This window comes from Gobius niger (assembly GCF_951799975.1).
Source record: "Gobius niger genome assembly, chromosome: 5".
NCBI classification, from domain to species: Eukaryota; Metazoa; Chordata; class Actinopteri; order Gobiiformes; family Gobiidae; genus Gobius; species Gobius niger.
The window spans coordinates 9,458,280-9,473,732 of NC_136856.1; the positions used below are offsets into that span (position 1 = coordinate 9,458,280).

General features: G+C 39.1%; 1 protein-coding gene across 1 annotated transcript; it reads left to right on the plus strand.

The window, feature by feature from the left end:
- The first annotated feature begins 624 nt into the window (after positions 1–624).
- Positions 625–14,792, plus strand: LOC306962917 (SH2 domain-containing protein 1A-like). The gene is made up of 3 exons (XM_079556295.1): positions 625–823; positions 2,934–2,997; positions 14,296–14,792. Exons 1-3 carry the CDS (start codon positions 687–689, stop codon positions 14,578–14,580), a joined length of 486 nt encoding a protein of 161 aa, XP_079412421.1. The 5' UTR covers positions 625–686; the 3' UTR covers positions 14,581–14,792.
- The last annotated feature ends 661 nt before the right edge of the window (positions 14,793–15,453 follow it).

Here is a 15,453-nt window from a genome sequence, read left to right on the forward strand (position 1 = left end):
CACAAACAGGCAGCTAAATGATAAGTTAGACAACATAGTATAGCTTTTCTTTATTACCATCAAAACTCAGTGTTAAATTTCATATCTTTATTCAGGCCGTCATTGCTTTGTTTTTGAACAACTTCATTCCTATGACCCAAAAAATATATACTTGGAAAATAGGAAAATGCATGTATTTTCTGTGTATTGTGTGCTCTTGGAAAAAACCATTAGTGGAAGCCAACTTTTGCGCATAATAATGAAACACAAGTGGGCAGTCTTGGTAATTGGAAATAAGAGAGAAAAAAAGGCCTATCAAATAAAGTGTGAATACAGCTGCTCGCAAAGCCATTTTCTCAACTTTTTTTTGTTTACTGTTTTGGAAAAAAAAAAAATCATCGTGTTCTTCTGAAAGCCACTTCCTGTCTAAAATACAATTCGACATGCACAACCCACATTCGGGGTGTGAAAGCCAATATGTATGTGCAAAACAGTGTGAAAGAAGGAAGCGATAGAGCGAGAGGTTAGACAGAGCAGTCAGAGGCGAGCGAAGAAGACATAGCGCATATATTTCAAACCGTGAAACACTTTTTTTTTTTTCTGAGAAGAGTTACAAAAGCACCCCGAGAAAAGGAAAATAAAAAAAGACAGTATAGCAGACAGATAGAACAGGGTGAAGTCTGGTGCATTCGGGACCCCTGGGTGAAATGGAGAGCCTGGCAGTCTACCACGGGCCGATCGGGAAGGAGGAGGGCGAGAGGAGACTGGGCCGAGACGGGCGGGACGGGTGCTACCTGCTCCGGACCAGTGACTCTGTGCCGGGGTCGTTCTGCCTCTGTGTGCTGTGAGTATTGCTCATTATAAGTGCAATCACATAGTTCTGAGTCTGAAACATCGTGTATTGTTGTGTAATTTCATTGTGTTGCACTATTGAGCGGAGAGTCTTAAATATTTGATCACGGTCGCCTATAGATGCCTGTATTGTGCCAATTCCGCCGTACTGACTGAAATAAATGTATGTCGCAAAAACACATACAAAAAGTAGCATAATGTTACATGACGCAGTATTTTTCAAAGCCCCAAAACAAAACTTTGAGGCTTTGAAATATGTAATGCAATCATTTCATGTGAATTCTTTTGTTTAGGTTTTGATCAAAAATATGTTGTTTTTAAGCTGCCCTGCTTTCTACGCACCTGTCGCCTCCCGGGTGTGCAGAGTCTTCCTTAGCTATGAAAAGCGTTCGTAGAATTGAAGGCAAAATGAATTTTATAGCTTTAAAAAAAATGGAAAAAAAAAATCAGACATTTCTCCGTGAAGGCTGAGAGTTTGTGGTTTGTTTCTATGCACAACTGCATGCTTTATAATGTCATTTAATTAAAGGAACTATACCTGATTGTACAAAGAAACAGGGTCACTCAAAATTTAAAATTGCTATTTTCTGGTCCAAACTCATCTCAAACTTTCCTAATGCATTTACAACGTCAAAAACCAGGTTTCACAACTTTCAGGGAGGAAAACTGTCACTTCACTGTAAAAAATGCCTACTAGCCTGACTTTTTATGACTGTTTAAAAGGCTTTTAAACCAGTAATTTTTGGACAAATCTAATTTTATTCCAATAACAGAAAATTAAAAAATCAAGGACAGCTCCTTTAAAGGAATAGGCCACCGTTTTTACATACTGAGATATGTTCTTACCTAGGCTTTGACAAGTTCTTTAGGACCTGTCTGATCTTCCCCCGTGCCTAGTTTGGCATCCGCACAGTAAAGTGAAGATTACTGCGTGGATTTCGAACTACTCCTTGTATTATTAGGCCTTACAATATAGTTCCCCCTTTTATCTGCTTAGAAAATCCACATTGTTTAATTTTGTGTAATTATACTTTGTAGTGTAACACTTCACGTAACCGTATTTAAATAGGGAAAACGTGGAAGAGCTTGGTAGCTTCTATCTTGACCTGTTTTGGAGCTATAGTGGAGAGGGGGAGAGGCTAAATGCTAACGCCGTCTGCGCTGTGTTTATGTGACTGAAGGCACGGGTGAAGATCAGACAGGTCCTAAAGAACTTGTCAAAGCTAAGGTAAGAACATATCTCAGTATGTAAAAACGGTGGCCTATTCCTTTAAGAGTGTATTGACACATCTTTGTCGTTCAGCATTAGTCTTAATACCCATTTAGGCCTATAGTTTAGTCTTAGTTTAGACAAAATTTGGGTGATTTAAAAAGTAGAGCAGGAGTACAGAAAGAAACACTATATCCCTAACTTGACCCTGAGCTTATAGTATTGTATTAGTATTAGCTTATTTTACTTAACTCATGCACTATTTTAGTGCAAGTGAAAGCTTATTGCACTAAAGTCAACACTAAATGCACAAAAATGACTCACAAACTTTTTTTTCAAAGCGTGACTATCAGCGCCATTGTAATTTTAATTGATTTAAATGTTAAAAGAAATCTCCTTTTATTGATTGCGTTTTAGATATTGTGAGCTATCTGGCTGGCGTTATTAAAACTTTATATGAAAAAGAGCCAGTCTTTTGAACGGCTATTTGAAGTTAACGGATCCCAAAGACTCGGCTCCCAGTAAAGAGCCTTTATTGCTTTTCTTGTTTTCATATAAGTTTTGCATACGTTTTCTGTTGTTGGTGTTTGTGCCACCTCATACCGCACTGATTGAGCTCCTATCAGGTATTTGAGGTATTTGGAGGATCTTCTGACAAAGTTTGACAATCACTTCGAGACAAAACAGCATCTCTCAGAAAAAAAGTTCACCCAACACTGTCATATTGTTCAGTGAAATGTTCGGCTTCTGCATTGCTTCATGCTGAGCTTATGGCCCTCATACCGCTCTCTCAGTGAAATGTGTATTGATTGTGTGAAAGCTATGGCGTTGTACAAAGAGCCTGTGCGTTTCGGTGCCACTCATTGTTGCCCGTCTTTGTGTTTTTGTTCAGGTGCGCAGGATATGTCTACACGTACCGACTGCACAGGGACGGCCAGGGCTCGTGGGCTGCAGAAGTGAGAATCTTTATATATTACCTGATCCAGCCACTCGCTTCCTCAAACTTTACTAATTCACTATACAAGTCACTTTAATTTCACTTTTGTTTGGCTACAGTTGTGGAAACTCTCTGAGCTGATATACAGTGCAGTGAATACAGGCAAATGTGGCTTTTTTTGACTTTTTTTCACCAAATAGTTTCAGGGGTTTCAAGATTATTCACCAATCAAATATCCCCAAAATGACGTCCGTTAGGGGAAAAGGGCAGATGAAGCTTCTCTGACTACTCAATTCTGACTCACTTTTTCAGTCCTATTTTCTTCTATATCAGTGGTTCTCAACCTTTTGGAGCCGCGACCCCCATTATAACAGGTAAAGGGGTCCGTGACCCCCCGCCCGGGTAGCACCGTGAAAAACATTAGCCTACATAATTCTTAAAAAAAAAAAAAAAAAAAAATGGCTTAATAAAATTAATCAAACTACAAACAAATAATGGCACTCTGGTAAAATGGCAAACACATGCTACAATATAACATTAGATAATGGAAATGAAAATATGTTTATTTTATCTAAATGATCTGGTGACCCCCAAATTTGTTTCCCGACCCCCAGGTTGAGAACCACTGCTCTATATAATACTGTGTCTTGAATTGATTTCATACAGTGGCTCTTAACTGGTTTGGCGCTGGGACCCACAATAACCCAACAAGCCGTGAACCCAAATTCATATCAGTAAAATATTGTCTTTTCCTCAAATATTCTTGCATTAAAGGAACAGGCCACCGTTGTTCCATAGTGAGATATGTTCTTACCTGAGCTTAGACGAGTTGATGTGTACCTGTCTGGTCTTTGTGCGTGCGCTCAGTCACGCAAAAAGCCCAAAGATGTTGTGCACATTGAGCCTCTCCTTCCTCCTCTCCTCTATGGGGCCGAAGTTAGAAGCTCTTCCACTTTTTCCCTTTTTAAATACATTTACGTGAGTAGTTACACGATCCAAGTAAATCTACACAAAATTAAACATGTCGATTTCCTAAGCGGATAAAAAGTGGGACTATATTGTGAGGTGTAATAACACCTTAGGAGCACTTCGACGTCAGCGCAGTCTTCACTCCCAAAGAATTCTAAAGATACAGTATATGCGGAAATTTTGTTCAAAACAAGTCATTTTAATAGTAAGTAGTGATTCTATATTTTATCTGGACATAAAAATGTAAAGAAATGTTTTCTGGGAAAGGCTCTCGACCCACTGAAAACTGTTCTGCGACCCACTTTTTGGTCCCGGCCCACCAGTTGAGGACCACTGCTCTAATACATGTACTTGTACTGCACTTGTATTGAGAGCATGTTTTTGATATTAAGCAATCCTTGTGAGACAACGTTCAACTGGACACTTTTTGTCGAGCTTTACCTGATTTTACTTCTAGAAATGGACTGATGTTTGTTTTGTCCTCCTTTAATATAGTGTAAACTCGGACGTTTGTGGGGAAAACACTGTCCATCAAATTATAAAACATTTGTATCAATTTTATGAACTTTCAGGCTATTTTTCTCACATTTTGGTGAAAGTAACCCTGAAAAGTGACCCTGCAAGTGTCTATAAACATGTCCCTGCAAAGAACTTGGATGCTGCAAATATAATTTTATGAATGAGTTAGGCCCACAACTAAAAAATCAGGTATAGGGCCTTTAAATACATGTGAAAAAATCCGGTGGCCGCCCCATGTACGGAGCTGTTTTTGCACATCGACACATTGAAAGCACGCACTTTTGTTGGAGGGCGGTCGCTTTTACCCACTACGGGACGGTCCCTGTTTTGTCTGTTCCACCGTAATTTCACAAATTGTGGTGCCAAAAGTAGAATGTTACTAAAACTAAAGTAATTGTCGTGCCAGAGCTCTCCAGTTCACAAAAAAACAATCTGTTTGAACCACAAAAATGTCATACTTTCACTTTTAACCAGTGACACCGAAGGAAATGGGGCAGTTTCTACAGAAGTGCTTTAGGTCGTGCTCACGTGACAAAACAACGCCGTGAAGAGTCTATAGTTTACAAGAAAAGGTGAACACGGCTCTGACTTCAAGGGGAGAATCTTCTTTTCAAATATAGTGTTGCAGATGTTTTGACTTAGTTCAAGTTTAAATGCATTTTTTTGTTTCTCAAATTGATTCATATTTGTCCAGTTTGCATCCTTAACCCCTTAACGCCGTGTGTGGCTAATTCACGTCATACCGCTTCCTGCAAGACTCTTAATTTAGCATCAGCTTGGAAGCAAAAACACTGATAATATTTTTTTGGTAACACTGTAATTTACACTACCCTTGATACATTGTACCTAACTAAATTTAGTGCAGTGTAATGTGCTCTGTAACAATGTGTAATAAGTTTTACCTATGGGTTAGACACACAATATAATAATATGTATTAGTAGTTTGTAGGTACATAATGTAATAAGGAATAACTCTAACTCTAACCCTAACCTTATTGCCTGGCCTGCCAAACTACACGCTTTTTCATAGATATTTCAAAGACATATAGTCTGGGAGCAGCATGATCTCAATGATTTCCCGGTGGGCGTGATTGACAGACGGCATCAACCAATCAGAGCAACGCTAGATACGTCGCAGCAACAAGTGTCAGGAAGCCTTTCCAAAAACGTCCTTATTTTACGAGAAACGCTTCAAACGCTGTTTCTTTCTGCTCCAGTTTTAGGGATTACATTTTTTTTTATGATTTAAAACAGACAAAAGAGCAGAAGAAAACATCGCATCACTCGCCGCGCACGCCATCTCTATTGTTTTGGTTGAGTCTTGTGACGGCTCTTGGGGGAATGAAGTCCCGCCTCTCGGTGCGTAATTGGACCGATGTGGGTAAAATCGTGAAATGAGGAGCTGTCCAGCCGGTTCTTCTTTTGAACAGAAAGGAGGAGGCAACTAACCTTAAGCCCTAACCCTACTAGTACTTACAAGTACTAATACAAGCTATTCCATTGTGTACGTACTACATAGGTACAAGTTATTACAGATTGTTACAGAGCACATTACATTGTACTGAATTTAGCTACGTACAATGTATCAAGGTAGTGTAAAATAAAGTGATACCTTTTTTTTATATATAATTGGAAATAAATTCAGGCGTCAAGGGGTTAAGATGAATCGTGTTTGCAGGACAAGAAAACGGTGTACAGTGTGAGCTATTGTTATTGGCAATCATGAAAGTAGCACTGATGCTAAAACAGTAAACCTGGTGCAGAATAATAGCTGTAAACGTTTACTCTTCTCATCATCCGTGCTTATCGACATGCAGAAACGTGATGTGAGTAATGCAGTTTCACATCTCCAGTAGCAGAGCTCAATGTGAAACTATATAGAGTAATATAATCATTATTTATACTAATGGCAACCTTTAAAGTGCTTTTATCTGTAAGATCAACTTGCTTCAGATTTCTTGTTTGGATATTTTCCTTAAAATATCGTGAATCTCTCACAGCAAAATGTGCAGCCTGCTCCTCCCGATACAAGGGAATTACTCTTGACAGTGTTTCTTGTGGGAGATGTAACTCTGCACTGAGGCTTGGCAAACACCCAGAGATCTGAACGTATAGAGACATTCAAAAAGCATATGTCTCCGTCTGACAAGCCGCCCCGTGCTGTAACCGCATCAAACCGCCGCTCATCTGCACCGACAGCATCAAGAGGACAGAGGGAGCGCGCATTTGGAGAACACGCTTTACTATACCAGCTCGATACCACTCTGCATTATTCATGACTCTAATGAAATATTTGAGGGCTGACAGGCTGTAACACTTGTACAGAAAAACAGGGCTTGATGAAATGATTTGGCAATGTGTTCAAACTACATCCTCTTTGACAGACAGAAGAGTGGAAATAACGATTGTTTTAAAGGAGCTGAAAGTTCCTGCTTCACGTCGAAACCTGCTTTGAAGTTTGAGAAGCAAAGTGCAGTGATACAGACAGTTTGATGACTAGACTAGAAGTACTGCTGGTTAAGGTGCACGTTAATGTGCTTATGTCGGGACGTTTGACGCCTCCTTTAGTGGCACCGGGGCACGGCGTCAGGAGCGTAGGGCTGGGTACGGTTATTATCAGTACTTTCACAATACTTGGTTCATGATACCAATACCTGAATACCTTTTTCTCCATATACTCAAATATAATGTCATCTAGAACCAGAAATCACAATAACAATAATGTGAATCTATTGCTTTCCATTTCTTTTACATTTTCATTATTTATTTGAGCTGAAACAACCAAGTAACTTCCTTTAACACTGTCCCAGGACGCATTAGTCGTGTGAACTCATCAGATTTGAGGAGAGTGTCTGCACTGGTACATTTTACCTTGGTATTAATGCCATAATGGAATTACGAAATATTGGAATTTTGCAAATAGAAAACAATTACTGGTAGCTTAAAGGGGCTATACGGAGTTTAAAAATGTTAAAATTACAATTACAATTACTACATGTTCCAACAATGTCCTAATGTGTAGAATGAGCCCAGACCTGTTCACCACAACTGCCTCTAAAATCCTGCACTGTCACTCAAAACCAATAATGTATAGCTGCAGACCCGGAGCCGAAGCGAATCCACCGTGATAGTGCGCCCTCTGCTGGCAAAGTCAGATATACGACGGTGTTTAGCTCATGTTGTACTGTTGTATCGTTGGGATTATTTTGTGTAATTTAGAATGTGTTGACATGTAACTTAGTTTAGGCTACATGTACTATTATTTGGGTTCTTTTATGAAATTAAAACTGTATGTTTTACTCCTTTCATTGTATTTTGTAGGACAGTGCCTTCATTTGTTCATTTGTTCAAAAGGGACAGAGACAATATTTTGGAACCAAATCACATGTTTATTGTGGTAACGGCCATTGCTGTAATCAGTAATGAAAGGAGAGAAATCATAGGGTTAGTAATGTTAAAAACAAAGTAAAAAATAACATTTGTACCGTTTCCTAAATTCAGCAGCATCTTTCTGTCAACTTCACTAAAACAAAAGATCAACACTGATGTCAATAATGTGTAAAAATCAAATGTTGTAATTCTGGGCTAATAATGAAAATAATAATAATACTACGGTCAAAACTTGTCTGGAATGACATATACATGCAACAATGTGCCGTTAATAATGGTGCCATAACTTTTTATTTTATATAATTTGTCCTTTTTTTTTATCCAGGATAAAACTCGTTGAGATTAAAAAGAGTGTCCAGGACAAGATTCTTTAAAACTAAAATATGCAATAATTTGCCATAGAAAGTAAAAGGCACCCTTAATACATAATTATGAATAAATTATATATTTACTTTACAGCCTGCAATTGCATCTTTTGGGTGGCATGTAACTGGGATTATTTATTGTTTTTACTCATTTACAACTAGCATAAACGCTATCTTAAGCAGAAAGTGAATGTGTCATCTTATCTTTATCAAACAACATTAATGTGTCATGTTAGCTGTATCAAACAACAGAGGCATCTACGATTTCAAAATTGGTTCATAAGACATCAAAAAATGAAATAACTCGGTTAAAGTCTCACGTTCGTTGAGTTGATCAAATCAATCTTCCCAAGACCTAATAGCGTCGTATATCCGTCTTTACCAGGAGAGGGCGCACTGTCACGGTGGCTTCGCTTCACGGTATTTCTGTCTCGGCTCCGGGTCTGCAGCTTTCCCCTACTCCTAAAAATGGTGCTACTTCGGGTCCGAATTGCCGTCATGCACGAGCTTAATATAGAAGGTGCAGTTACAAGTATGACCTGAGGTGGCAGTAGTGAGTATAAAATGGCTAACTCGTGTCTCGCTCCTTTAATGTCATCTGCAACTTGAATCCCAGTATGATTTATTGAGAAACCAAGTGTTTAACCTCTTAACCCCCACCTTAACCAAGTGTATTTTCTCCAGTTCAGCCCAAATCTTAAAGCTTCTTGACTGGAGTTTACAGCCTATAGGCCAGTGTAACACACACAAAAAACTACTACTAACTACAAAACCCATTTAAACTAATCTTTTTCCCCACGTTGTTGCTGCTTTGTCGTCACTTTTGACATTTTTTCCCTTGCTTTTTTGTTGCTTTTTCGTCACATTTTTGCCCCATTTTCATCGCTTTATGTCACTATTTTGTCACTATTTTGAGGTGTTTTTGCTGTTTTCTTTCTCGCTTTTGTGAACTTTTTGTTGCTATTTTGACACTTTTTTCAAGAAGCTTAAGCTTAATTTTTTTCACTCAAACTTGGCTGTAAACATTGTTTAAGTGGTGCTAGCCCGCAGTTAGCTTTGCTCATTAGCCTGCTAGCTTCTGCTTCGTGTTTCTGTTAGTGTGTGTTGGGGCCTCCAGAGGGACCACGAAAAGGTTTTATTAAGGTAAACAAGTTACTCAGTACTGCTTTTAGAAAATGAAAATGTGAGAAAATGTGCTTACATATTACACATACTTGTCTCGTGAGGATGAATGAGATGATGCACTGAACATAAAAACTTTATTTATTTTTTCACTCCTAAATCCTTTATGATGCCAAACACAAATCCCCAAAAGCCCGGTTGTTGACGGGAAAAAAAAATCCCAGTTCTACTGTACCAGAGGATCTCAATTGGTGGTTCAGACCCAAAAGTATAGGCCACAGAACCATTTCCTGTTGTCATACCTTATTTTGAAGCAGTACTAATTAACTTGTTTACCTTAATAAATCCTTTCCGTAGTCCCTCTGGGGGTAATACACGTGTTAATGGGATGATTGGGAGGGTCTTTCATCTCCCCCTGGTATCTCTGGCCAGAAAACCACAATTGCAACTTTTCTGCCTCCAGGTCGAAGCAACCAATACACACTGGAATCACGAAGAAGAAGCTAACAGGCTAACGGGAAAAGCTAACTGCGGGCTAGCACCACTTAAACGGAATTTACAGCCAAGTTTGAGGGAAAAAAAAAATCTCCATTGTGTGATTGGATGTACAATATCTCTCTCTCCCTTTGTCTTTTCTGTCAGCGTAGTATTAACTCTCACGGACAATTAATTAGGAAAAAAAACGCAACATGCTATGACACCTGCAGTGGCGCTTATGGCCTCTAGGGGCATGATGAGTTGCATAATACTGCTTTAAATATCAAAACCTAACCAAAACCTGACTATTACTTATTTTTATTATCATCATTTCAACTTTATAGGCTTACTTAAAGCTTATTCAACACTATTTTTTTATGGGAAATACAGCATTTTTCTTTCTTCAAACTAGGCTGGGTTGTGTCTTGACATCCTATGATTATGGTTGGTCCTATACCTGCATGAGTTCACTGTCTGTAAACAATAAATGAGGGAGTGCACACATAGTTAGTTATGGAAGTCCTTCCAAACTTTCCTAGAGCATTTGTAGCTTCCCATTTGTTCACAGTGGATGAAAAGACAACAAGCCTGCTGTGCCTGTTTCACGATCAAAAATATAGGCTTTATAATAGATGCAAAGGCTTTTTTCCCCCCCACATGTCCGCTTTGTAATAGACTGAAGGACAGAACTCATTTTATTCCACTACTTGCAAAGAAATCAGGTATGGGAGCTTTAATGTTGTGCCTGGTGAAACAAAGACAAACAAAAGGCAAGATAAGAGATTTGGCGGCGATTTCTACAGCTTTCCTAATTTAGCTTCTTCTCAAACCCTGGAGGACGCTTCCCATCTAAATCATTGTGGGTAAATAAAAGCCTGCCTCCTCCTCTCCGCATTATGCCCATCGTGTGAGTGTGCGTCTGGCTCTCTCGACCAGGTGCCGTATAAAAATATAATTGACACCATTCCACGCTTTGCTCAATGCTTCCAAGGCATGTGTTCCTCTCCATTCTGTCGAGTCTCGGATCTTTTTATAAGGTGAAGCAGCTCATTTCTGTCCTGCCTGCTCCTCTCATTTCCCCCGGGACTTTGATGTGGAGATGGAGACAGGCTTCATCCAAGTCTTTTGTGCGCGTGTTTTCTTTCCTTTCTTCCCAGAGCACTCCCGGTGTGCTCAAGCTCCAAACCTTTTGCAACTATATATGGACAAAAACCCGGGTCTCTTTGCAGAATCAAAGTCACAGCGTATTTTGAGGGAAAAACTACATGAAAAAAAAAACTTGCAGAAATCGCATCTGACTGGCCGCCATGTTTCCCTGAGGCCAGGCCGTGTAACATTTCACTCAATCAGTTAAATGTAATGCAAGTAATTATAACATAACAGGTGCTTTTGTGATTAAAAAACACCTCAGAAAAAAAGCGTCTTTGGGTCATTCCAGAATTGGAGGACATTTTGACTTCAAAAATGTTGAAAAATAAAAATGTTTTATGTTATGTATTCATCAATAATAGGTATTAAAATATAAGAAGCTTTATTGGCTCATCTCAAATATCGAAGACATAAGTTCTATTGTTTTTTTGATATGCTATTTGATATATTTGGTACAACCCTGTAACCACCACTCAAATACATGAGAAAAGTAACTTTAAAAGTAAGCTTTTTCTCAGGAATAGAAACTAGTTGTTTAGCTAGCTGTTACTACTGACTAAGAGGACAAACTTGCTTAAGTAAATTTATGAATAAAAATAATGAATACATTAGTTTTATCATAAATATTGCGTAACATGGTTGCATGAGGTAGAGTGAGAGAATCAAATAAAGCTAACAAAGTTACACAAATATGAAAAATAGAGCAGAGGACGTACCTTTGCTTTACCCATGCTGTTGGAAAAGTGTTTAATGATGTCAGCTCGATTGTGTCATGTGACCCATGTTTTATTCTTCTTCAGGGTTGCATGCATGTTGTGGGACACACATTTCTTGCATAATAATTCATATTTAACATATTTTGGTGATTAAAATCAACGTTTACAAGAAACATCACTTGACAAAATAATGCAAAAGAAAATTAATTAAAAATGTATTTTAACGGTCAGATTCAGTTTGATGATCAAGGGGGTGAGACGAGCAAAAGCATGCATTTTAGAGGGTACTCCAGACATATTTGGTATTTTAAAAAATATTTTGAATTAACATTTTATCTCAGATTATTTAAACTTGGTCCCAGGACAAGTACAATTTACTCCAAAGCTGCATGCTTTAACATTTTGTACATGGATTATGTGAAATTTCAAGACTGGGCGTAAAATGTCCTCCAATTCTGTAATGGCCCCTTTACTGTAGTGTTCTCGCCTCTGATTACACCTGACCAGGGTGGCTAGATCATTTTGTCGTGGCTCCTGAATCCAGCTCAAATGTCAAGAAAATGACACAATTTTCACCAGTACTTATTGCCTGATTAAAGGTCAACACGTGCTGAACATCTTCATTACAGTGTGTGAGAGAGCATCCCCCGTCCTCAGACCTCTTTTATTTGGACACAGCATGCGGTACCTTTGAAGATAACACGAGCAGTTCTCTGGTCTGTGACAGGCATTAGGACCGCTGTGCACTTTGAGGACAGAGATGAGATCTGCACAAAGAGAAACTCCAAATGCCTCCGAGACTTGGCACAGTCTGTCTTTAATAACCTCCTGAAACAGCCGCCCTCCGTGCGCTCACCGTGATGCCGGGCTCGCACGGCCCCGCTACATTTGGTCTGGAGCAGCGGGTGATGCACTCATTTAAACCGCTCTTCTGCTTGTGCTGAATTAACCCTTTTCTACCCTTTGGCGTGCTGCATGAGCAATGCCTCCGTCTTCAATTTCAGACACTATCTCATAACTTAAAGGGACACTGCGTAACATTTTGGACTATACAGTTGCCATCAGTTAAAAACAAGCTCCTAATGACCAGCTCAACACAGAAAATGCTATGACTGCAGTGGGTGATCAAAAAATGGACTTGGATGAGAACCTACCCTATTTAATCTCAAATTCTGCTGTCTTTAATCAACATCTCCATAGAGACGAGTGGGAGGCGTACCCACTCCCGGTAAAGTTTACAGTTAGGAGAATTGATCCGCTCGCAGCAAAGGCTCATGTTTGTTTGTACATTTATGAGGTATTTTTCAATTATGAAAATATCTGTCATAAAATCATTTCTTGTATTTCAATTTAATCTATTGGTTAAAATTCTACGAAGGTGATGTTGTTAATTTTCTCTTTGATGAAACAAGGTAGTGTAGTATTCGCAGGAAGATTCTGCAGTGTCCCTTTAAAGCAGTACTAAGTAACTTGTTTACCTTAATAAATCAAATAATACATTTCGTAGTCCCTCCGGGGGTAATACAAGTGTTAAAGGGATGATTGGGGGGTCTTTCATCTCGCCCGGTGTCTCTGGCTAGAAAACCACAATTGCAACTTCACTGCCACCGGGTCGGAGTCCCCAATACACACTAATAGCATCACAAAGAAGAAGCTAACAGGCTAACGGGCAAAGCTAACTGCGGGTTAGCACCACTTAAACAGTATTTACAGCTAAGTTTGAGTGAAATAAAATATCTCCATTGTGTAATTGGATGTACTATATCCCTTTCTCCCTTTGTCTTTTTTTGTCATTGTAGTATTTACTCTCAAGGACAATTAATGAGTAAAAAAACGCGACATGCTACGACACCTGCAGTGGCGCTTCTGGCCTCTAGGGGCATGAGTTACTTAGTACTGCTTTAGAGCTGGCTGATTTCTCCTGTTTCCGATTGTGAAAAGACCAGGCAGTGCTGTACAAGCGCTTAGCTACAACCCCAACTCGTTCTAGCTCTTACAATCCCTCCCACATCTTAGGGATATTAGGCTAATTACATGCAAAAAATAGCCATGTTTTCTGGTCTTTACTGGACGTATTACATGAAATAACTAACCGTCTCCAGTTTCAATGTAATTACTGGTGCTCGTCATATAATTAGAATATCATGAAAAGAGCATTTACTTCTGTCAACTTAAAATGTGAATAATATATGATATAGACTCATGGCAAAGTGAGATATGTCAAGCCTTTGTTTGTTATTATTATTATTATGATTATGGCTTATGGCTTACACTTTGCATGTAATGAGTCTACATCATGTATTAGTTTGACAGTTTAAGTTGAATAACAGAAGTAAATGCATTTTTTTCATGATATTATAATTATGACGAGCACCTGTGTACTGTAGTTATGTAATTATGTAACCGTGCTTATTCCATTCTATCACCAGGAAATTCCTTTGAGTAAAGTAAGGAACCCTAAAGTCAGTCCCATTTCCAGGGTTGCTTTGATTATAGAAGTTGAAGTGATAAGTCTCTGATGGGGAGTGAGTGAATGAATGTTTAAAAAAAAAGGAAAACAATCTATATTAGCCATGTTTTGATTCATGTCGTCTCTTGTGTTCCTCTTAGACCTCCGCTGGCGTGCAGAAGAGATATTTCCGCAACATAAAGAACCTGATCGCAGCCTTCCAGAAGCCGGGACAGGGACTGGCCATGCCCCTGCTTTACCCGGTCACGGCGGAGCTACGGGCCACGGCGCACAGAGAGGCGGACAGGGGGGCAGACAGGAGGGCAGAGCGCGGGGCAGAGGAGCCCGGTAATGGGCTGTCACGTTCAGATCTGCTCCTTCACAAGCCGCACGCCGACGGGAGGCACAAGAACCGGAGCAAAGAGCTGCGGGCCGCTGTGTTTTAGGGACAAACCCCAAATCACCGCTGACATTAATGTGAACAGTCTGAGTCAGGGTCGTCGCCGTGGGGGCATTCGCTGTATGCAAATGATGTCACATTTCCTGTAAACGACGGAGTTTCCGAGTAAAGGATTCTGATTCGGCGACCACGACAGACGCTTTTTTTGTTGTTTTGTAAAAGTGTCAATGCCTTTAGCTTTGTACAATATTTGCAAAGTTGGTAAAATTATTTGTGTACATTATACCTTAAAAGTAAAAAGACAACCAATGTTGGGGAGAGTACTTTGAAATTGTATTTAGTTACAGAATACTGAATGCTTGCCTTAAAATTTTGTAAAATATTCCGTTACTTTGTGTAATCCAAGTACTGTATTCTAAATACTTTCACGCTGATTTGCATAATATTAATTCGTAAATGCAGCAAATTATTAAAGGGATATTTCAGGATTTTTTGACATAGGGCCTCATTTCCTAGTTATCCAGAGTGTTGCTGATTTCTGGAGATATTTTTTTTTGTAATTCATGCAGTTCTTGTATTTGAAGAGTTTCATGTCGCTAGGCTAGTGCATTTCTATGGTATCAGCTAGCCTGCATTAAAAACAGTCTTACGCACTCCAGTGCACCTGAGGCAAATTATTTATAACACCAGACTAACCATATAAATGTCTGTGTCGAAAAGAATAATTTTTCGAATATAACTGACCTTGCGTCACATGAATGATCGCATTTTGAGGGACTATTTTCTAGCAGATCACTCCGCCGCCGCATAGCTTATACAACCACAAAGCTGATGCTGCTCAAATATAAGTTATTTTAAATGCAAAATGATTAAAATTATTATTAAAAATCCTGAAATATCCCTTTAAGAAGACGTTTAG

Bases quoted from the DNA above. Each gene is read 5' to 3' on its own strand.
- LOC306962917 (XM_079556295.1), top strand. From the start codon at position 687: ATGGAGAGCCTGGCAGTCTACCACGGGCCGATCGGGAAGGAGGAGGGC. The intron at 824-2,933 runs GTGAGTATTGCT...GTTTTTGTTCAG, and splicing joins TCGTTCTGCCTCTGTGTGCT to GTGCGCAGGATATGTCTACA. The intron at 2,998-14,295 runs GTGAGAATCTTT...TGTTCCTCTTAG, and splicing joins AGGGCTCGTGGGCTGCAGAA to ACCTCCGCTGGCGTGCAGAA.